At 36.0% G+C, this 19,993-nt stretch overlaps 4 protein-coding genes and 1 non-coding gene across 5 annotated transcripts; 2 read left to right on the top strand and 3 right to left on the bottom strand.

Moving 5' to 3' along the window:
• The first annotated feature begins 15 nt into the window (after positions 1–15).
• LOC112081698 lies at positions 16–122 on the top strand. Its single transcript, XR_002896620.1, has one exon. It is a non-coding gene; the product is annotated as a small nucleolar RNA R71 (small nucleolar RNA).
• A 3,260-nt stretch (positions 123–3,382) lies between these two features.
• Positions 3,383–4,874, top strand: LOC18027428 (transcription factor FER-LIKE IRON DEFICIENCY-INDUCED TRANSCRIPTION FACTOR). Its single transcript, XM_006409774.2, has 4 exons — positions 3,383–3,913; positions 3,998–4,198; positions 4,293–4,469; positions 4,564–4,874. The coding sequence occupies exons 1-4, from the start codon at positions 3,443–3,445 to the stop codon at positions 4,663–4,665; spliced, it is 951 nt and encodes a 316-aa protein (XP_006409837.1). The 5' UTR covers positions 3,383–3,442; the 3' UTR covers positions 4,666–4,874.
• A 265-nt stretch (positions 4,875–5,139) lies between these two features.
• LOC18027429 (cation/H(+) antiporter 7) lies at positions 5,140–9,323 on the bottom strand. The gene is made up of 4 exons (XM_006409775.1): positions 9,045–9,323; positions 7,682–8,695; positions 5,671–6,336; positions 5,140–5,589 (listed from the first exon to the last, which is right to left on the bottom strand). The coding sequence occupies exons 1-4, from the start codon at positions 9,321–9,323 to the stop codon at positions 5,140–5,142; spliced, it is 2,409 nt and encodes an 802-aa protein (XP_006409838.1).
• A 1,899-nt stretch (positions 9,324–11,222) lies between these two features.
• LOC18027430 (cation/H(+) antiporter 8) lies at positions 11,223–14,179 on the bottom strand. The gene is made up of 4 exons (XM_024148167.1): positions 13,803–14,179; positions 12,698–13,714; positions 11,943–12,608; positions 11,223–11,773 (listed from the first exon to the last, which is right to left on the bottom strand). Exons 1-4 carry the CDS (start codon positions 14,163–14,165, stop codon positions 11,306–11,308), a joined length of 2,514 nt encoding a protein of 837 aa, XP_024003935.1. The 5' UTR covers positions 14,166–14,179; the 3' UTR covers positions 11,223–11,305.
• Positions 14,180–16,559: 2,380 nt separating this feature from the next.
• Positions 16,560–19,889, bottom strand: LOC112081471 (cation/H(+) antiporter 8-like). Its single transcript, XM_024148182.1, is given in 5 exon segments — positions 16,560–17,153; positions 17,397–17,632; positions 17,635–18,061; positions 18,371–19,387; positions 19,482–19,889. Coding segments are annotated over 5 exon segments (2,556 nt in total). The 3' UTR covers positions 16,560–16,685.
• Positions 19,890–19,993: the final 104 nt, after the last annotated feature.

Below are 19,993 nucleotides of genomic sequence, written 5' to 3' on the forward strand. Positions count from 1 at the left end.
AGGCTTGATCCATCAAATCCATGATGAGGGCAATCACGTTCATACTCCTTAAAACGTTCCCAAGCTTCATAGAAAGATTCATTTGGCCCTTGTTGAAAGGTTGAGATCTTCGTTCTCAGATTGTTCGACCTTGACTTAGTGTAGAAGTGGTTCAGGAAAGCTGTTCTACATTCTTCCCAATTAGTAATCGATCCTGCAGGCAAAGACTTCAACCAACGGTGAGCTTTATCTGCTAATGAAAAAGGGAACAACTTACACTTTAAATAGTCAGGTGGAACTTGGTTTGTTCTCATCATGCTGCAAATTTCTTCAAAAAGCTCGATATGGTCCATTGGGTGCTCAGAAGGAACTCCATGGAACTGGTTTTGCTTCACCAATGAGATGATTTGAGGCTTGACTTCAAACTCATTCCGGTTTGAAAATGGTACTTGAATCGCAGATCGATTCTGAAAATTTTGAGTAGGTGCATCAAAGTCAGCTATGCGATGGTTCCTGGCTTGTCTTCGGTGTTGATTTGCTGGCAGAATGGGGCGGTGAACGCGTTCATTCGGCTGCATTGCTGGGTGGTCACCATCGGCTACATTGATGGGTGGATCAAGGTCTTCACGTCCTTCTCTCTCTCGGTTCTGGTGGTTTCTTGGAAGAACCTCATCCTCCTCTCCATCTTGTCGAGCATGATCACCTTCTATGTGATCATTCTCTTCGTTTTCTCCATGTTCGGACCCTTCTTGGTCCATATTTAAATTTCGATTAATAGGATCTCCAGGCTGGTCGTCGTTGGCCATTCCTTGCGTTCGTCTAAGTCTTCGAAGTTCTCTTTCGTGTCTGTCTATCTCGTCTAGAATTGGAATGTCTCCTGCAGGTCTACGCCTGGTATTCATGCAATTCAGAGAAAGACAAAAGAAGGGAAAGATAGTTCAGAAAAACTTTAAGAAAGAATTAGAGATCAGGTGTCTAGAACAGAAGTTAAAACAAGAAAAATAGCAAGAGGCAGCGAAACAAATCCCCGGCAACGGCGCCAAAAACTTGATGCGTGCTCGTGTGAACTACGTGAGGGAACAAGTTTTACCCTTAACAAAACAAATGAAAGCCGCAAGTGCACAACTAATCAGTTGTAGTATTTAGGGATCGAATCCACAGAGATTTGTGTGCCTGGTATTCTTCTACGGTTTTTAACTTTATGTCTAGACTAAATTGGTTTTAAAAGTTGGTTGTTTTTCTTGCGAATTAAACTAAAACAAAAGAAAGCAAATAAATCTATCCTAAAAAGCAAGTAAAGAAAATAGAATGAAATGCAAATGGAACAAGTAAAATATCGAACTAAACAAAAATAAGGCAAGTAAAATATAAACTATGGCTAAAAACGCTGAGCTTTTGGGAACTCTAAGGGATCATAATCGGTTTTAACATTAGTGTAGATAGATTGGGATTGACGGATAACAATATATGGGTTCTAGAGCTAGAGTACGGCGGTATGACTACGTCACTGTCGTGATCATAACCAACTGTTTCTCGCAACCCTGACCAGTAGGTTTCCACTCTAGCCCTGGAAGGGAGAGAACGCAAGAGCTGCACAAGACTCGTCAATACTCACGATCTCGCCGCAGGTAGGTTTCCACTCTTACGGAAAATCGCCTGTTTCATTCTAGGGCTGATACTTAATGAAAACTTTCGCAACACTAACTATCTAGATCAGATACTAGGTGATCAATCAAGCATACATGCAATAAGAACAAGAATAAACAGAGAACAGGTCGAAATCCCAGATCTATAAACTTAGATGTCTTAATCGATTATGAGAGCCCCTTTCGGGAACCCTAAGCCCAACTCGGGATCTACTCAGACATGGCTGAGTTCGACATCATCATTGGTTTTATTAAAAGTAATGAAAAACAGTAAAGAAAAGAGATAAAGAAAGCTTCTCTATTGAAGAACTCGGACTTGAACAATCTTCTACAGAAATCTCATAAAAACGGCTAAAGGAAAAAGGTTTCTGTAAAGTATGAAAAGCTTTCTCTAAAAACGACCTAAATGACATGTATTTATAGTCTCCAATACTCCATGGTCTCTAGGGTTCCGGAATTGAGGCTGTGAATGACTTTGGGCTTTAGATAAGTGGGCTTTAAGTCGGAGGTTGAATGCGGCAATTGGCTTGTTGGCCGCGGTCGGGAAGCTTCTGACCGCGGCAAATAGCTTGTTGGCCGCGGTCGCGTGAATTGCTGGCCGACTCCGCGTGGCTCCGGGGCTAATGGAATATCTTGAGATCCAACCGTTGGAATGTCTTCTAACCAAGTACATTTGAAAGCTGGTTGATTCTTCTATAAGTTTTCCAATTTTGAGGGTGATCAGACGGTGAGAAGGTCTTCATCTCTCCATGAGAGTTCTGACGGTTTGTATTTATCCAAAAGAGTCTTTTTGTTTTATTTTGTGCCTCTTTATCCCAAATTACCTGAAAAATCTTTTAAAATCCGGAAACATAAAAATCTTTTGAAAACCTTTGAAAATGGAGTAAAAACACATGTAAAAAATATTAAAATGATCCATAAAAATAGTCAAAATCCGGTGTTATCACATTCTACCTTCATGTATAGCCAAAAAAATTAACATTTATAGATATAATTGTCATGTAACACGACAAACTAATCATTGGAATCAATTTATCAAGATATATTAATTCCTGCATGACATTATCAATCGTCATGCATGACATTATTAAGACGTTAACGGATTGATGTAGAACATAACTAACGAGCTTAACAATAATATTTCTCTGTTTTTTAGTTATTTTAGTCAATATTAACAATTGATTATTTATAAAAATGATTTCTCATGTTTTTTTAGTTAATTATTTGGCTTCCTGTTCTTCGACACACAAAAAAAAACGCAAATAATAAAATCAAAGAAGTTTACATCCTAAATGAACCCCTAAATCTAACGTTTTATAAATTGTAAATAGATCTATAGAACAAGGAAAAAAAATTAGAAATAGTCCTATGAAACAAAAAATAGATATATGGAACCAAAGAAAACACTTATGAACACTGATGTTAAAATAAAATAAAAGAACTTTTTTCCTCTAGAATGATAAATATTCCTGGAGGCAAGAACTGGAGTAAAATAGAAATATCTCGGGAACCAAACTTCCTAAAAGAGAGAAACATAAGAAAATAAAAAAACAAAACACACCAAAGCTATTTAACAAATAATCCCACTGATTTAATGATGCAAAAGTTGACAATAATAAATTGCTAATAATACATTTTATTTTATAAGTGTCGACATTAAATACAGTTTAGTTCATAACTCTGTGATTATAATACCACTAGGAAACAAAAACTCACTGTATATATAAACTCACTTTATTTTCTCTTTCGTTGTCAGAAACTTCGAAGAGTCTCTTCTTTTATTTGACAAGAAAACCGACAAAACAACAAAAGAGACAATGGAAGGAAGAGTCAACGCTCTTTCAAACCTAAACGACTTAGAGCTACACAACTTCTTGGTCGATCCAAACTTCGATCAGTTCATAAATCTCATCAGAGGAGACGATCAAATCATCGAGAACCCACCTCTCGATTTCGATCTCGGTGGTCCATTGCAGAACAGCCCCTGTTTCATCGACGAAAACCAGTTTATTCCAACACCTGTCGATGACCTGTTCGACGAATTGCCTGACTTAGACTCCAATGTCGCCGAATCGTTTCGTAGCTTCGACGGCGAGAGTACTGTCAGAGCCGGTGGTGAAGACGATTACAACGACGGCGACGATTCTTCAGCCACCACAACGAATAACGACGGGACCCGAAAGACGAAAACGGATCGGTCAAGGACTTTGATCTCGGAAAGAAGAAGGAGAGGTCGTATGAAGGATAAGCTCTACGCATTGAGATCTCTTGTTCCAAACATTACTAAGGTAAATCTTGAATCTATTTTACAGAACACAAAACAGAGATTATGAAACTGAGTGGAACATTTTTTTTTTGATTTGTGGCATTAGATGGATAAAGCATCTATAGTGGGAGATGCAGTGTTGTATGTTCAAGAATTGCAATCACAAGCCAAGAAACTCAAAGCCGATATAGCTGGTCTTGAAGCTTCTTTAAACTCTTCTGGTGGGTATCAAGAACCTGAACTAGATGCTCAAAAGATTCAAACTTTTCGCGGAATCAATCCTCCTGTTTCCAAGAAAATCATTCAGGTAAAGAAACCCCAAAAAGAGGACATATTAGAAACGTTCTGTTCAAAAGGGTTATGTCCAAAATGGTTAAAGTTTGTGTTTTTGTGTGTTTTAGATGGATGTAATTCAAGTGGAGGAGAAAGGGTTTTATGTGAGATTGGTGTGTAATAAAGGAGAAGGTGTGGCTCCATCACTTTACAAGTCTTTGGAGTCTCTTACAAGTTTCCAAGTGCAAAACTCCAACCTAAGCTCTCCTTCCTCTGACAGATACCTCTTAACGTATACATTAGATGTAATCCAACTTGTCCCCTTTTATTTTTTGGTTTCTATTAGTTTCTGAATATTCGTTTACTAATGTACAGAGTTTGCTTGTTTGCTGGAAACAGGGGACATGTTTTGAACAAAGCTTAAACTTGCCTAACCTGAAGCTGTGGATCACCGGATCACTTCTAAACCAAGGTTTTGAATTCATCAAGCCTTTCACTTGATTTCATAACGCGATGTTCCAGTCTGATTTAAACCCGGTTCTGCATCTCATTGATTGTCTTCCTCTCTGTATGTTTTATAATTCCCTGGGATCTAATTTTAATTCTAATGATGATGTAATCGAGGTTGTTGATTCTCTATCGAATAAACATGGTTTTTGTAGAGTAATCAGCGTATTTCTTGGATTATAATCTCAAGCCTTAAGTTGATATATTATGTTTTGGACCTTTTGGTTCATTGCATTACCGCCTAGTGACTTTTTAAACATTTTGGCTATTCGTAAGAGACTAATGTTGTTTTAAGAGCATTGAGACATATCTTGATTCCATATATTGTTCTTTGTTGAATTAAATAAAGAATAAAGGTTTCTTAACCCGGATACAGCAGTACAGACGACCCATAAGGTCGCCGACTCAATTCTATGAACCTAATTTAAGATTTCAGATTTATTCACAACGTGGTTAAAATGAATGACCCTAATATTGTTGTTGTTGCAAGACCAAGACGGATGCTCTTGAAGGAAACTCCTTTGATGCTATAACATCTCCAATGGCTCCAAGCTCATCAAACTCTGTCCATTCATTCAATCCTTCTGTAACCACGCTATTCATTCCGCTACTTCTTCCAACAATAAACATATCGAAATCGTATGCTATTGATCTTAGTATCGTCGAAGTCTCAGCACCTTCTTTGACACTTTTGTCAATACATGTCACGGGATCAGTGTCCTCTGAATCCTCCTCGTTCTTCATGATCTCTTTTATGTCCTCCATATCGAACTTCTGCACCAACTCCTCGTTTTCCCCGGTTTTGAGTTGAGGAATGAAGCGTAAAATGGTTACGCTTGTCCTCTTGTTTCTTCTCATACGGTTAGTGAATGCTAAGGCTTCTCTATCGTCTTTCCCTCCCACAAATATTGCACAAACCTGAACTTAGAACCATAAGATCAGTTTGGACATGAGATCTTTAGATTACATCATTAGAAACATGGTTTCTTGATTAAGTACCTTGTAACAAGATCCGGCCATTTGAGATTCCCATAGAGGTTTACGGTAGACAAAGATTCCGACAGAGCATGCCGCTCTTTTCAAGACTTGGCGGTTGAGATTCTGCACGGCCTTGTCGTCAGTGAGGACGGTTGATCGGTCAACAGACCAAGAACGGTGAAAAGGAAGAACAACAAGAGCTAAACTTTTGTCTAGGACAAGCGAACAAAGATCCTCGTGCATGTGATCAACCAAGCTCGCAGAAGTAAAGATGTCAATGGACATTACTTCTTCAGTGAAGAGTCTATGGAGTTGTATGAACGCGGCTATGACATTTCTTGAGCAAGATTTTGTTCCGACCATCGGCTTTTGTAACTGGTGGGAAATGAAAGTAGGACTGGCTTGACCCATTAGCTCCACTAGGTGAAGAACGTTGCATTCGAGTTGTGAGTCTTGTGTTGGGTGAAAGACTTCAACAAAGTTGATCATGGAGGTTATGTGGTCAGGCTTGTGAATGCATACAAGGGTCTTTAGCTTAGAGTCGTTTTTCAAGGTTAGCAAGTTCCTATCTCGGTAGCAACTAAAGGTCTGATGTGGTTGGTACATGAAATCGATCGCGATCGGTATTGATAGAGAGCTGACAAGTACTGATGCAGCTGCGACTGTGAAGCTCTTGTTGTCAAACATCTGTTTTAGAGAATTGAAATGGACATTAAGAATCGATTGTTATTGCGAGATGAGGTATTTTTGCAAAGTTTAAAACATGTACTTTGCAAAGTTTAAACGCATACATTTGCGTTTAGCGTTAAGAATATGAATGCTATTTAAATAAGTAAAGGTTTTAGTTCGGGAAATTTCACAAAAAACTAAAGGTTTTAATTTGGAAAATTTCACAAATACCACTGTTATGATATCATTTTGCGAAAATATCACCAATGATATTTTAAAAAGTAGAGTCTTTTGCATGAATTGTCATTCGTCCAGCTATTATTAGTTAGCATTTTCCTATTTGGATTTAACACTTATTTCATTATTCATGATTATTTTACCATTAGAAAACACAACATGAACGACAATATACAAGAGCAGTAAGGTGGAGTTGAACATTCATTTCAACGCTAAAAGATATATAAAAACAAAATAAATCAAAAGGGCAAAAAGTGACAAAAAATGAAAACCCAAGTTTTAAGTGCTATCTGATGCTCAAAATTGACCAAAAAAGTGCTATCTGGTGCAAATAATTCAAAAATGTAAAATTTGCGTAGTTTATATAAATGTTTATAAACTTTCTCCATCTTGAATTACAGACGTTTCTAAATATCAGTTTTCATTACTACTCTAATTCTTTTTATAAACATGTTATAAAACTTCATAACTATAACCTTTAAATATAGTTTATACTATTTCTTCTAAAGTTTCATAAGTTGTTTTAAAGCTTGATTTATAAATTTTTATAAATAATCTTACAAATACATATAAAAATACTATTTTTAAAAAGAAAAAGCAAACCATAGTATTTTTTTACAAACCGTAGTATTTGTAAAAACTTAAGAAGTGGTGTCAAAGTGGTATTTTTGAAATTTCCTGTTTTAGTAGTTTCATACAAAACTATGGCATGTAAACACACAAAATAAATAAAAGAAGTGTTTATAAACTTTCTCCATCTTGAATTACAGACGTTTCTAAATATCAGTTTTCATTACTACTCTAATTCTTTTTATAAACATGTTATAAAAATTCATAACTAAAACCTTTAAATATAGTTTCTACTATTTCTTCTAAAGTTTTATAAGTTGTTTTAAAGCTTAATTTATAAATTTTTATAAATAATCTTACAAATACGTATAAAAATACTATTTTTAAAAAGAAAAAGCAAACCATGGTATTTTTCTACAAACCGTAGTATTTGTAAAAACTTAAGAAGTGGTGTCAAAGTGGTATTTTTGAAATTTCTTGTTTTAGTAGTTTCATGTCGAAATAAATGCAAAACTATGGCATGTAAACACACAAAATAAATAAAAGAAGTGCTTACTTTGAATTCAACAATGTAGCCTAGGTAGCCGAGCTCGAAGATGCTTCTGTGTGACATAACCAAAGCCAAGACAATGGAATCTCGGTAAGGAATTTTCATAGCAAAAGCTATTAATGCTGTGACAAAGTACTTAACCACAGTAACTATCAAGATCAAGGAGATGGCTTCATAAGCAAGCCCCTCCATGTTTTTTAGCTGCGATAGCTCTCGCATTAACCACGATATATCGAGTTGTCCCATGGTTAGAGATGCGAAAAGCGGCAAGAAAACACCAACGTTCAAACATTCAAATCTCTGAATGAGAGCAGATCCAAGTGGAGGACCAGCCGGGGTGGCCAAACCGATAATAAACCAGCCGTATGGTGAAAAATAAAAGAATTTAAGCCAAAACAAGTACACCAAATAGGCGATAGCCATAACCGCATAGATGTAGACATCTTTAACCGGCCTGCCTTCTGGTGTTTGTTTGATAATCCATAACATAACTGGCCATACGATATAGAACAAGACCACGACGATGAATATTTTAGCGATAACATGCTTCAAACCTTGTTGTCCTTTAAACAACATGTTCACGGAGGTTATTATAAAGATTACTAAGTCGGAGACCGCTGCACAAGACTGCACGATTCGTCCAAACTCGGAATGGTTGATCTTGAGATCTTTTAAGAGTCCATTCACACCTGCAAATGTTGACACACACTGCAAGGCCGTGATAGTTTCGTACTGATATTCTGGCATGGCTAACTCCCCAAAATGTAACCTAGTCCTCATGAGAATGTAACCGGATAGGAGAGGTATGACCACTGACGTAAAACCGATCAAAGCAGCCCTTGGTTCGGTTTTTTTAAGAATCCCAACGTCTATAGTCACGCCTTTAAGGAACCAGTACATGACAAACCCAAATGCACCTGCGGTCTCTGCTAGCTTTGGCCTCCCGTCGTCTGGTAAAAACATCTGATGAAGCAAAGAGCCTGGACTGGTGTAAGAAAATAGGTTGATGGCCACACCGCCCTTCAGCAATAGAAATATAGTTCATGTAAATTAAAATTACATCTCTTTCAAAAAAAAAAAAAAAAAATTACATCGAATATTTGATTGTTGCGTTTATATTCTATAAAATGATCAAATCGAATGATAATTTGTTGAAAGTTTTTCATTTCGTTAGAAAACAACTTTTGAAATAATTGTATCCATACTGATGGTAAGAAAATATTATTTTAGTTAATTGTTAACGCAAACGCCAAAGTAAATTAAATATGTTTGATTTTCTAGAAAATGTGAAATTCGTTTTGTTTTGTCACGTGAATGCGGAAATAACTTTTGAAACATCATAAATGAAGAAGTTTGTCACTGTACTTACAAGCATCATGGAGGGGATTTTGGGAATGGGAATGTTGGACATTTTGAACAAGATCTCAAAGAATTGCCACAAGAGGAAGACTGAGAAGATCATAAGCTCTAGATTAGGAAGAGGGTATTCCCAAAAACCTAACCCTACTGATCTGTGAAGTATCTTCTCCCACACACCGAAAGAGTTGATCTTAGACGGAAGTGACTCGCAAAACATATCCCTGTCCTCACTCAGCGCATAGCCGCGCCAAACCAGACTCGTCCACCAACTCGCATTGTAGGTATTCATAGACTATCTCAAACTCTATCTATTAACAAATGATGTATGTGTTTTCGGGGGGAGGTGGGAGGTTAAAAGGGATGAGTTTAAAAGGATTGGTGTTTAAGAGTTTTGGTGCAACAAAGACATCCTATAATTAACCTTTAATGACATGAGTAAATAAATAAATTTGAAACAACTTGCAGGTGTTTCGGTTCTTGGCTTCTTGGTGAACTGAATAATTTAAGTTATGACAGATAGATTTCATATTTTTATCTTAAAATTGATGAAACTCCCTTACTCAAAAATTTATACAAGCAACGCACTTTCAGTTGGTGATCAGTACACCATAACGGTTTGGTTGTAGATAGTTACAACTGTACGGTAAATTGTTAATTGCTAGAGATTCGAATTCCAAGATAGATAAAACTATACGATAAATAAGGAAATAATTTTTTTTTAGAGAAATCTTTTAGTGTGCAAACAAGGAAATAATTTCAAATAGCGGTTTCGATGAAGAAATATAAACGAATATGTGTGTCGAGGATAGGTCTTTTGAATGTCCAAAACCCATACCGGCTCGACCACCTGAAAAATAAAAATGGTTGGGACTTAAATATAATAAACCCCAAATATATGGTTTTTTCCCCTTAATTTATCAATTAGAAAATGGGTTCTTTTCAAAGATTAGTCCAGCAGGACTCAGAGAAGCCTGAATAATTGACTCTCGAAATATGCTTATATAATTGCGTCTAGTGTAAATTCTTAATACATATGTTAATACTTTTTTAAACATTTGATGACTTATCTTTCTTTATAATTTGGTTTGCTTATAATAAGCTTCAAAGTGCATGATTATTATTGAAAATGCATGGGTTGGTTGAAAAAACAAAAAAGATTATTATTAAAATTGCATGGAATGTAGAATGGCTTTATATTAATTAGAAGATGATACGTTAGCAACAACTTTCTATAAAGGCATGAATTGCAACCTAAACTTTAAAAATATTTGACTATTTCCATAAGCGTTCGATGTCATTGATAATTCGTATACGCAGGGATCAAAGAAGAGTTGGAAGGTATGTATGTATATGCAACCGTTTTTGGGTAGGACTTCGGGTAGAATTGCTTAGTAAATATCTAAATTGTTAATATAAACAAAATAAAATCATTAAAATAATATATTTTTTTTATAAAAAAAATTATAGAATCTTACAAAAACTCGAAAGCCTAAAAAAGGAAAGCAAAGCCGGTGTAAAAAGAAAATATCCCTAGAAACAAAACTGGAAGAAAATAAAACGATTAGGAAGCTAACACGTTAAGATTATGATGCAAAAAATTATAAACCGAATGATTCAAAACTCGTAACCAGTCCGAGAATAAAACGATTTAACCCCGAACTCCAACCTAAACTCAAACCTACCAATCTTTAAAATATATAATTATAGAATTAAAACCAAGATAAATAAAAATATTTATTAAAATAACAAATGTGTGTCGTTAAGGGCGGTTTCAAACTAACAAGTTAAGACAATAAAACTTGATCAAAAATTCCAATTAGTTTTATGTACGTGCGATTACGTCAAAGAGTTTTTTCTTTTTCTTTTCGTTTCTATCATGTGTTCTACAGTTCTACTTCTACATGTAATTTGTTTTCAATTAATTTGACATGGTTGCAAATTCTGACTATCTAAAATCGTTGAAGAATTATCTTGAAAAAGTAAGAAAAATATTTTTAAAAATGTACGTTCCAACCAAGATTAATGCTATTTTTCAGAAAAAACCTTATTTTAGTACATGACTCACTTTTCAGGAAAATGCAAAACAACTCCTAGACATTTTAGATTTTGTTTTTCCTTCATTTTAATTCTGCTCTCGGAAATATAATAATCCACTAGTAACAATGAACAAATTAAATACTATGTGCTCATGCTGTTTTTGGTATTTCAAACTTTATTGTAGATGCTATACAAAAGAGACATATGGAACAAGAGTGGTGCTTTTCTTCGCTTCTAATTATTGGCTACCGTTCGCTGTTGTTGAACTACTAACACCGATGTTTTGCTCGGGAAATCCGGTGAGGCCAAGAAATCACCAATGACTCCAAGCTCCTCAAACTCGCACCAATTCTCTATCCCTTTGGTCGCCTCGTGGTTCTCTCCGCATGTTCTTCCTACGATGAAAAGGTCGTAATCGAAAGCCATGGAACGTAGAAGCATCGACGTGTCCGCTCCATCTAAAATCTCTTGTTCCAAGTAAATCGTGGAAGTATCTTCTTTCATCATTCCTGAATCGTTGTTTCGCATCAACTCTCTTAGTTCCACTGTGTCAAGCATTTGATCCCATCCTGACGCTTCTTTGCTCTTTCCGGATGCTAAAAGGCGTAGAACCGTTAATGTTACATTCTCTTGACGAGCCATTCGTTTTGCAAAGGCCAATGCTTCCCTATCGTCTTTTCCTCCCACAAATACCACACAAACCTGTCATCAAATCACTCCAAGGACTTAGCATGTAATTTGGAAGCATGTAATAGGCCACAATATTTTCTTGCTACTTGAGACGTCTATAGTTCATAATAGAGCGAGTTCTTCATACCTAGTTTCATTTGATAAATTACAAAGATGATAAAATGTAATTGTGAGTATATACCTTAAGGTTTTGTGGAGAATCTTGCTTTTTGTTAACGACATGACGTTCAATAAGGATGCCAACAGAGCAAGGAGCTTGTTTCAAGACGTTGAAATTGAGAAATCGGATCATTTCATCGTCGGATACGATGGATGTTCGGTCGAGTGACCAAGTCCGATGGAAAGGAAGAATGATTAGCGTGACAGCTTTATCGAGAGCGAGCCAACAAACATCATCCTGCATGTGGTTCGGGTTTGCTATGCAAGTGAATGTGTCTATGGAAACTGAACTGCATACATAACGGGTAAAATGTTCGAAAGAAAGAATGACGTTTTCCGAATACTTTTTCCCTGACCCGACTCCAAGTTTCTGGACTTTGTGTGAGATCAAAGTGGGAACATCTTGACCTTGTAACTCGACAAGGTGAAGAACGTAGCAAGTGAGAGGACTCTCTTCAGATTGATAAGAAGCTTCTAGAAGGTTGATCATGGAAGATATGTGGTCTGGCCTATGGATGCACACAAGGGTCTTTAGCTCTCCAATGGTCTTCAAACTTGCTAAATTTCTCTTTTGGTAGCACAAGAATTGCTTGGATGGGTCGTAGAGAAAACCAATCGTTATTGGTATGAGTATTGAGTTGATGACGATGGCCAAGACTAGGATCGAGAAGGTATCTCTAGTTAAAAGCTGTATCAAACCAATCAGAAAAATGAATCATTTTATTTTTGTATCTTTCAAGAAAACTAAATAATAATCAAGAAAGATGAGATACTAACCAAGAGGCCATAAGAGAAAAGATAGAAACTTAGTTCGATAATACCCTTATGGGACATGATAAGGGCAAGAACAATGGAGTCTCTCAATGGCATTTTATAGAGGTAAGGTACGATCACTGAAACTGAGATCTTCAACAAGAAGATCAGCAAAACGAGAGACGCAACCGCAAATTTCTTTTCATCACTGCCGAAGAATGTTAAACTGGTTTTCCAAGAACTGATATCAGTCCTGAGCATACTGGCTGACAAGAAGAGAGGCAATATGATACCGAAATTGAAGCTCTCTAATCGTTCGATCAATGCTGAACCAATAGGGGGTCCATTGGGAATGGCCAGACCGAGAAAGAAAGCTCCAAGGGCAGGAAACTGCTCAAGATCGTCCCAATACATACACGCTATACAAACCATGAGGATAATCCCGTAGATGTATTTGTCGTCGATGGGTCTCCCTTCTCGTTTGCGTTTGATTACTTTAAACATCAATCGCCTCAATACAACAAACGAAATGACGATAAAGAAGATCATTTCAGCAAGTAGACTGAAACCTTGAACCTTTGATTTAAAAGTAACAGGAACCATTCCCAACAAGAACGTGAGTCCAACCATATCAGAGACTAAGGCTGAGGATAAAGCAACCCGACCAATAGACGAGTGGTTCATGCCAAGGTCGCGTAAGAGCCTTGCGATTCCCGAGAAGGACGTTAGGCTCTCCATTAGCAACAATGTATCGTACTCTTCAGTTTTAAGTGGTCGATTCTCACCAGATTTAAACTTGTAAAGCACTAGACCAACAACTATAGGCAAAGTAACTGCTGCGACTCCTGTTACTCTTGCCTTTGCTTCAGCTTTCAAGATTCTCCTGACGTCCATTTTCACACCCTTGAGGAACCAAAAAATCATGAAGCCAAATGATCCAAGGCATCCTGCAATGTCGATTCTATTTTTAGGGAACAAGATCTCTTGAATAATAGACTTGTCGCCATAAATAGTAAGTAGAGCGTTCAAGAGTAACCCTGCCTTCAATGCAAAGAAATGTATTATCAAGATTTTGCATTAAGCAAATAATAAATTTCCAAGAATGAGAAGAAGAGGAAAAAGAACTTACAAGCATCATAGAGGTGAACTTAGGAATCGAAAGACCCAATTTCTTGAACAAGACATTAAAGACTTGCCAAAAGAAGAATACAAGTAAGATGACAAGCTCAAGATTCGGAAGACGATATTGCCAAACGTTATAACCAATTTTTTTCAAAATAATTTTCTCCCAAATACCATCTGAAGACAGTTTAACCGGATGCTCCTCGCACATAAACCCATCAGTACCTCTTATAGCTTCCCCATACCAAGTCAAATCAAATACCCAATTTAAATCAAGCCCCACACCTCCCGGTACACCACCGTCATTTCCAACAAAATCTGGTTCTGGCATCCCAAGTCCTTGATCCGTCGCATTTCCCATCGTCTCCATGGTTCTAAAATCTTATGAAGAATCCTTGTGAGAAAATGGAGAACGCGACGGAGAAATGCTGGTTTCCTCTAAGAGTGAAAAAGAGAAGCCATATGTAAACAAGGGCACACAGATTGTATATGCTGTTTATAGGTTATGCCGTTTTAAAAAAAACACACTTTGGACATCTATAGACATATGTTGTTTTTGACCTTCTTGAGTTGTCTCTCCACTCTATAAATAGTATATAAAGTTAAACCATAAAAGAGGTCAAACCAAAAAAATTACCAGAAAAAAAGGCAAAAAGACCAAAAAAATCGTAGTCATATTGTCGACAAATTAATTAGGTTCATGATTATCTACAAAAATGAAATCAGATTTGTTGATATAGAATATATGAAAAATTTGTAAGGTTTCTAAACCGCATATCTCTGAATAAATAAACATCAATTCTGGTTAAGAAGTGTTGTACTATTCCTTTTTCTAAAATGTTTTTTTTTTAGTTATATTCCGACTCATATAATGGGTTAGTCAAGGACTGAACCCAAAACCTTTAGAACATATTAGGTCATGATTTAGGTTTAAACTTATGAATAAAAAGTAATAACAAAGTTTCCGAGTCACAAGCTCTTTTCACAGATAGAAACAACAACTCTAGATGACAAAGAAAATCAAAAGGTTTGATAAAAAATAAAAATAAAAACAAAAACAAAAGCCCAAAAAAAATGGAGACACAGGTCTTCTAAATAACAGAGAACTTCAACGGCTTTCCGATATTCGACGAATAATATCCACATAAGATTTATCTTCGAAAGAGAAGCCACTGTAATCACAAGGACTTAGATCATCCACCAAATTGTATCATTTGCTTTTAATTTAACATGGATATAGTTACGAATTTCGAGTATTTTTATAACCAATTATCTTGATTCTTGACGAAAAAGGTAGTATAAGAAAGTAAGTTATAATCGTCAAACTCACTTATTTTAGTATATATTTTTTGCTATATGGCATATATATCAGTTTATGTAACAATTTATTTTGTGAAAATTCTGTATATTGACTTTGCAATTTCAGTTGAAATCAATGAAATTATTTTCTCCCAAAAAAGTGAGTTATTTAGCAGAAAAACAAAAAAAAATTAACGTCCAACATTGAGGGTTTGACTGGTTTAAACGCAGTGGTTGCGGTTGCGAATGTAGGAGTTTGTGGAAGCGGACGATTGCGGTTTTGAGCGTTATTCAGCTGTTTGCAACTGGTTAAATTTTTTAAGACGAATCTTTTTGCGAGACATTTTTAACTAGCAAAACTAGCGGTTGTTTTAGCGATTAAATCTAAAATTTCTAAAATAAACATTATATATAATTATAAAAAATAGAAAAACTATAAATAAAAATCACTAGTTCAAAATAATTAATAAAAATTATAAATAAATACTAAATAATTATTTTAAAAACTAATAAATTTTGTAATAATATATTTTATTTTAATTATTGGGAACATTGCCCAAAATTATGTCTAGTAATGTAATAGACTAGAAAAAATTTGCTCTAATATGTGGATTTTCTGGATTTGTCTTATTTATAATGTAAAATTTCTTCAATTGATCTAATCGGTTTTTTGCACGACCCCAACTCATATCAACTCCAAATTGCTCATTAGTATTCTTCAAAATACGTTCTTTTTGGAGTGCACTAAAAAATCTAAGATATTTATCTTGAGTTTGTTTTTCCATAATAATTCATTGAAGTAACGCACATATCATCTCGTTTGATCATGTAACTTTCTGATGAATAAAAAAAGAATTATAATAAACTAATTTTGTAATTAATAATATACATATTTATAATTTCTTACTTTAAAAGTGGAAACAGAACAATTAATATAAATGAATTAAACCAAAGTATTATGACATTTATGCTTGTATCTTAATTTTCTTCAACTTATATAAAAACCATGATTAGAGACTAGAACTTGATAGAAAAAGTGAAAGGTTAGGGTTTATATATATAGGAGAAGATTAGTAGGGTTAGGGTTTTATAACTAATGTGATCTTACGTGATTTTTTTTTTACTCAATAGCTACCGTCCGTAAACGCAAACGCTGGCAGAAAGCAACTTTTGGATTTCAGCGGTATAAAACGATATGGAACGCTTTGCAGCGATTTCTATGATTGTGATAAAATGCCTATAAACGGGTGATAGCGAATGAACCAATCAACACCTGAATTGACGCTAATTCAGGAAAATAAAAAACTAAAACTTATTTTGATACATTCCTAAATTTAGAAGGAAATGCAGAACAACCCTGAACTACAGTAAAAACATTGTAATTTCTCTCAATTTTTTTTTTGTGAATGTAATAATCCGCAAGTAACAATGACCAAACCAAATGATATCGACTCATATTCTGCTTTTGGGTATTTCAAAGTGAATTGCAGAATTACTGGTGTCTCTTTCTGTACCTCTAATTATTTAAAATTTTATTTTAGATGCTATACAAAAGAAATTTGTGGAACAAGTAGTGTGCTTTTCTCCACTTCTAATTATTGGCTACCGTTCGTTGTTGTTGAACTACTAACACCGATGTTTCGCTTGGGAAATCCGGCGAGGCCAAGAAATCACCAATGACTCCAAGCTCCTCAAACTCACACCAATTCTCAGTCCCTCTTGTTGCCTCATGGTTCTCTCCACATGTTCTTCCTACGATGAAAAGGTCGTAACCGTAAGCCATGGAACGTAGAAGCATTGCCGTATCCGCTCCATCTATTATCTCTTGTTCCATATAAATTATGGAACTTTCTTCTTTTAGTACTTCTCCATCGTTCTTTCGCATCAACTCTCTAAGTTCCACTGTGTCAAGCATTTGATCCCATCCTTTCGCTTCTTTGCTCTTTCCGGATGCTAAAAGGCGTAGAACCGTTAATGTCACATTCCCTTGACGAGCCATTCGTTTTCCAAAGGCCAATGCTTCCCTGTCGTCTTTTCCTCCCACGAATATCACACACACCTGTCATCAAGTCCCTCCAAGTACTTAGTTTTTAATTAACCTAGTAAGTTTTTTTTTTTTGAACATTAACCTAGTAAGTTTTTCTTGCTACTTAAAATGTCTATAAAATCACAATGGATGTGGTTCAACAAGTAGAGCGAGTTCTTAACCAAAAAAAACCACCATAATTATTTCTTTGTATTTAGTACTTTCAATGTATGGATAAATTAGAAAGATGATAAAATGAAAAATATGAGTATATACCTTGAGATGTTTTTGAAACTCATGCTTCTTGTTAACAAGATTTCGTTCGATAAGGATGCCGACAGAGCAAGGAGCTTGTTTCAATACGTTGAAATTAAGAAACCGAATCATTTCACTGTCGGATATGATGGAGGTTCGGTCGAGAGACCAAGTCCGATGGAAAGGAAGAATGATAAGCGTGACAGCTTTATCGAGGGTAAGCCAACAAATATCATCTTGCATGTGGTTCGGGTTGCTATGCAAGTGAATGTGTCTATGGAAACAGAACTGCATACATAACGGGTAAAATGTTCGAAAGAAAGGATGACGTTTTCCGAATATTTTTTCCCTGACCCAACTCCGAGTTTCTGGACTTTGTGTGAGATCAAAGTGGGAACGTCTTGACCTTGTAATTCGACAAGGTGAAGCACATAGCAAGTGAGAGGGCTCTCATCAGATTGATAAGAAGCTTCAAGAAGGTTGATCATGGAAGATATGTGTTCAGGTCTATGGATGCACACAAGAGTCTTTAGCTCTCCAATGTTCTTCATACTTGCTAAGTTTTTCTTTTGGTAGCACACGAATTGCTTTGATGGGTCGTATAGAAATCCGATCATTATTGGTATGACAAACGAGTTGAGGACGATAAACAAGACAATGATCGAGTAGGAATCTCTGCTGAAAAGCTGTAACAAACCAATAAGAGAAAAAATGAATCTTTTTTTTTTCTTTCAAGAAAACATAATACTCCCTAAATTTATAATGATGAATTAGTGATTTTTTTGTATCAAAATATAAAAAGTTTTCAATATTTCTATGCAACATTTACATTTATTTGGATATTGTATGACTAATGAGATTAGCTTTTTTTCTGTATTAAAACTATATGATAATTTTTGAAGAAAATTAACTTTCTTAAGTTCCATGCTTTTATCTAAAACATTATGTAGCACATGGAGTTTAATAATCAAGAAATCGAAAGATGAGAGACTAACCTCGAGGCCGAAAGAGAAAAGGTAGAAACCTATTTCGATAATACCCTTATGGGACATGATAAGGGCAAGCAAAAAGGAGTCTCTTAGTGGCATTTTATAGAGGTAAGGTACTATCACCGAGATAGAGAGCTTCAACACGAATATGAGCAAGATGAGAGACGCAACCGCAAATTTTTTTTCATCACTGCTAAAGAACGTAAAACAGTCTTTCCAACATTTGAGATCAACCCTTAGCATACTAGCTGACAGGAAGAGAGGCAATATGATAGCGAAATTGAAGCTCTCGAATCGTTCAATCAATGCAGAACCAATAGGAGGTCCATTGGGAATGGCCAGACCAAGAAAGAAGGCTCCAAGTGCAGGAAACTGCTCAAGATCGTCCCAATACATACAAGCTAAACAAACCATGACGAGAATGCTGTAGATGTATTTGTCTTCGATGGGTCTCCCTTCTCGTTTGCGTTTGATAATTCTAAATATTATCGGTCTCATGACAGTAAACGCAACAAGGATAAAGACGAGCATCTCTACAAGTAGACTCCCACCTTGAATCTTTGATGTAAAATTAACTGGAACTGTTCCCAACAAGAACATGAGTCCAACCAAATCAGAGACTAAGGCTGAGGATAATGCGACCCGACCAATAGACGAGTGGTTCATGTCGAGGTCGCGCAAGAGCCTTGCTATTCCTGAGAAGGATGTGAGGCTCTCCATTAGCAACAATGTATCATACTCTATTGATTTGAGTGGTCGATTCTCAGCTGGTTGTGACTTGTAAAGCACGAAGCCAACAAGTATAGGGAAAGTAACCGCGGCAACTCCAGTTAGTCTTGCCTTTGATTCAGCCCTGAATATTCTCTTGACATCCATTTTCACACCCTTGAGGAACCAGAAAATCAGGAAGCCTAATGATCCCAAGCATCCTGGAATGTCTATTCTATTCTTGGGGAACAAGATCTCTTGCATAATCGAGTTATCGCCAGAAATAGTAAGTAGAACATTCAAGAGTAACCCCGCCTTCAATGTAGCAAAATGTACGTACTGTCAATATTTTGCATAAACAAATCATAGATCTTCAAGAATGAGAAGAACAAAAGGAAGAAGAACTCACAAGCATCATGGAAGTGAAATTTGGAATAGAAAGACCCAATTTCTTGAACAAGATATAAAATACTTGCCAAAGGAAGAACACAAGCAAGATAACAAGCTCCAGATTGGGAAGACGATATTGCCAAAAGCTATAACCCCTTTTGTCAAAAACAGTCTTCTCCCAAATACCATCTGAAGACAACTTAGCCGGATGCTCCTCACATATAAACCCATCACCTCTTATAGCTTCACCATACCAAACCAAATCATTTACCCAATCTACTTCGGACCCCTTAGCTCCTACATTCCCAAATCCCGGGTACGATGTAATGTTATCGCTGCCTCCTCCTCCTGCCCAATAATCATTTCCAATAAAATCCGGCTCTGGCATCCCAAGTCCTGGAGCCGTCGCATTCCCCATTATTTCCATGACTTAAAAAAATGTTATGAATATTTTTTTTTTTTGTGAAAAATGGGGAACACGACGAAGAAATGATGGAGTCCTTTGAGAGTGAAAAAAAACCATATGTAAAC

Source organism: Eutrema salsugineum, unplaced genomic scaffold, assembly GCF_000478725.1.
Source record: "Eutrema salsugineum unplaced genomic scaffold, Eutsalg1_0 scaffold_10, whole genome shotgun sequence".
Classification (NCBI taxonomy): domain Eukaryota; kingdom Viridiplantae; phylum Streptophyta; class Magnoliopsida; order Brassicales; family Brassicaceae; genus Eutrema; species Eutrema salsugineum.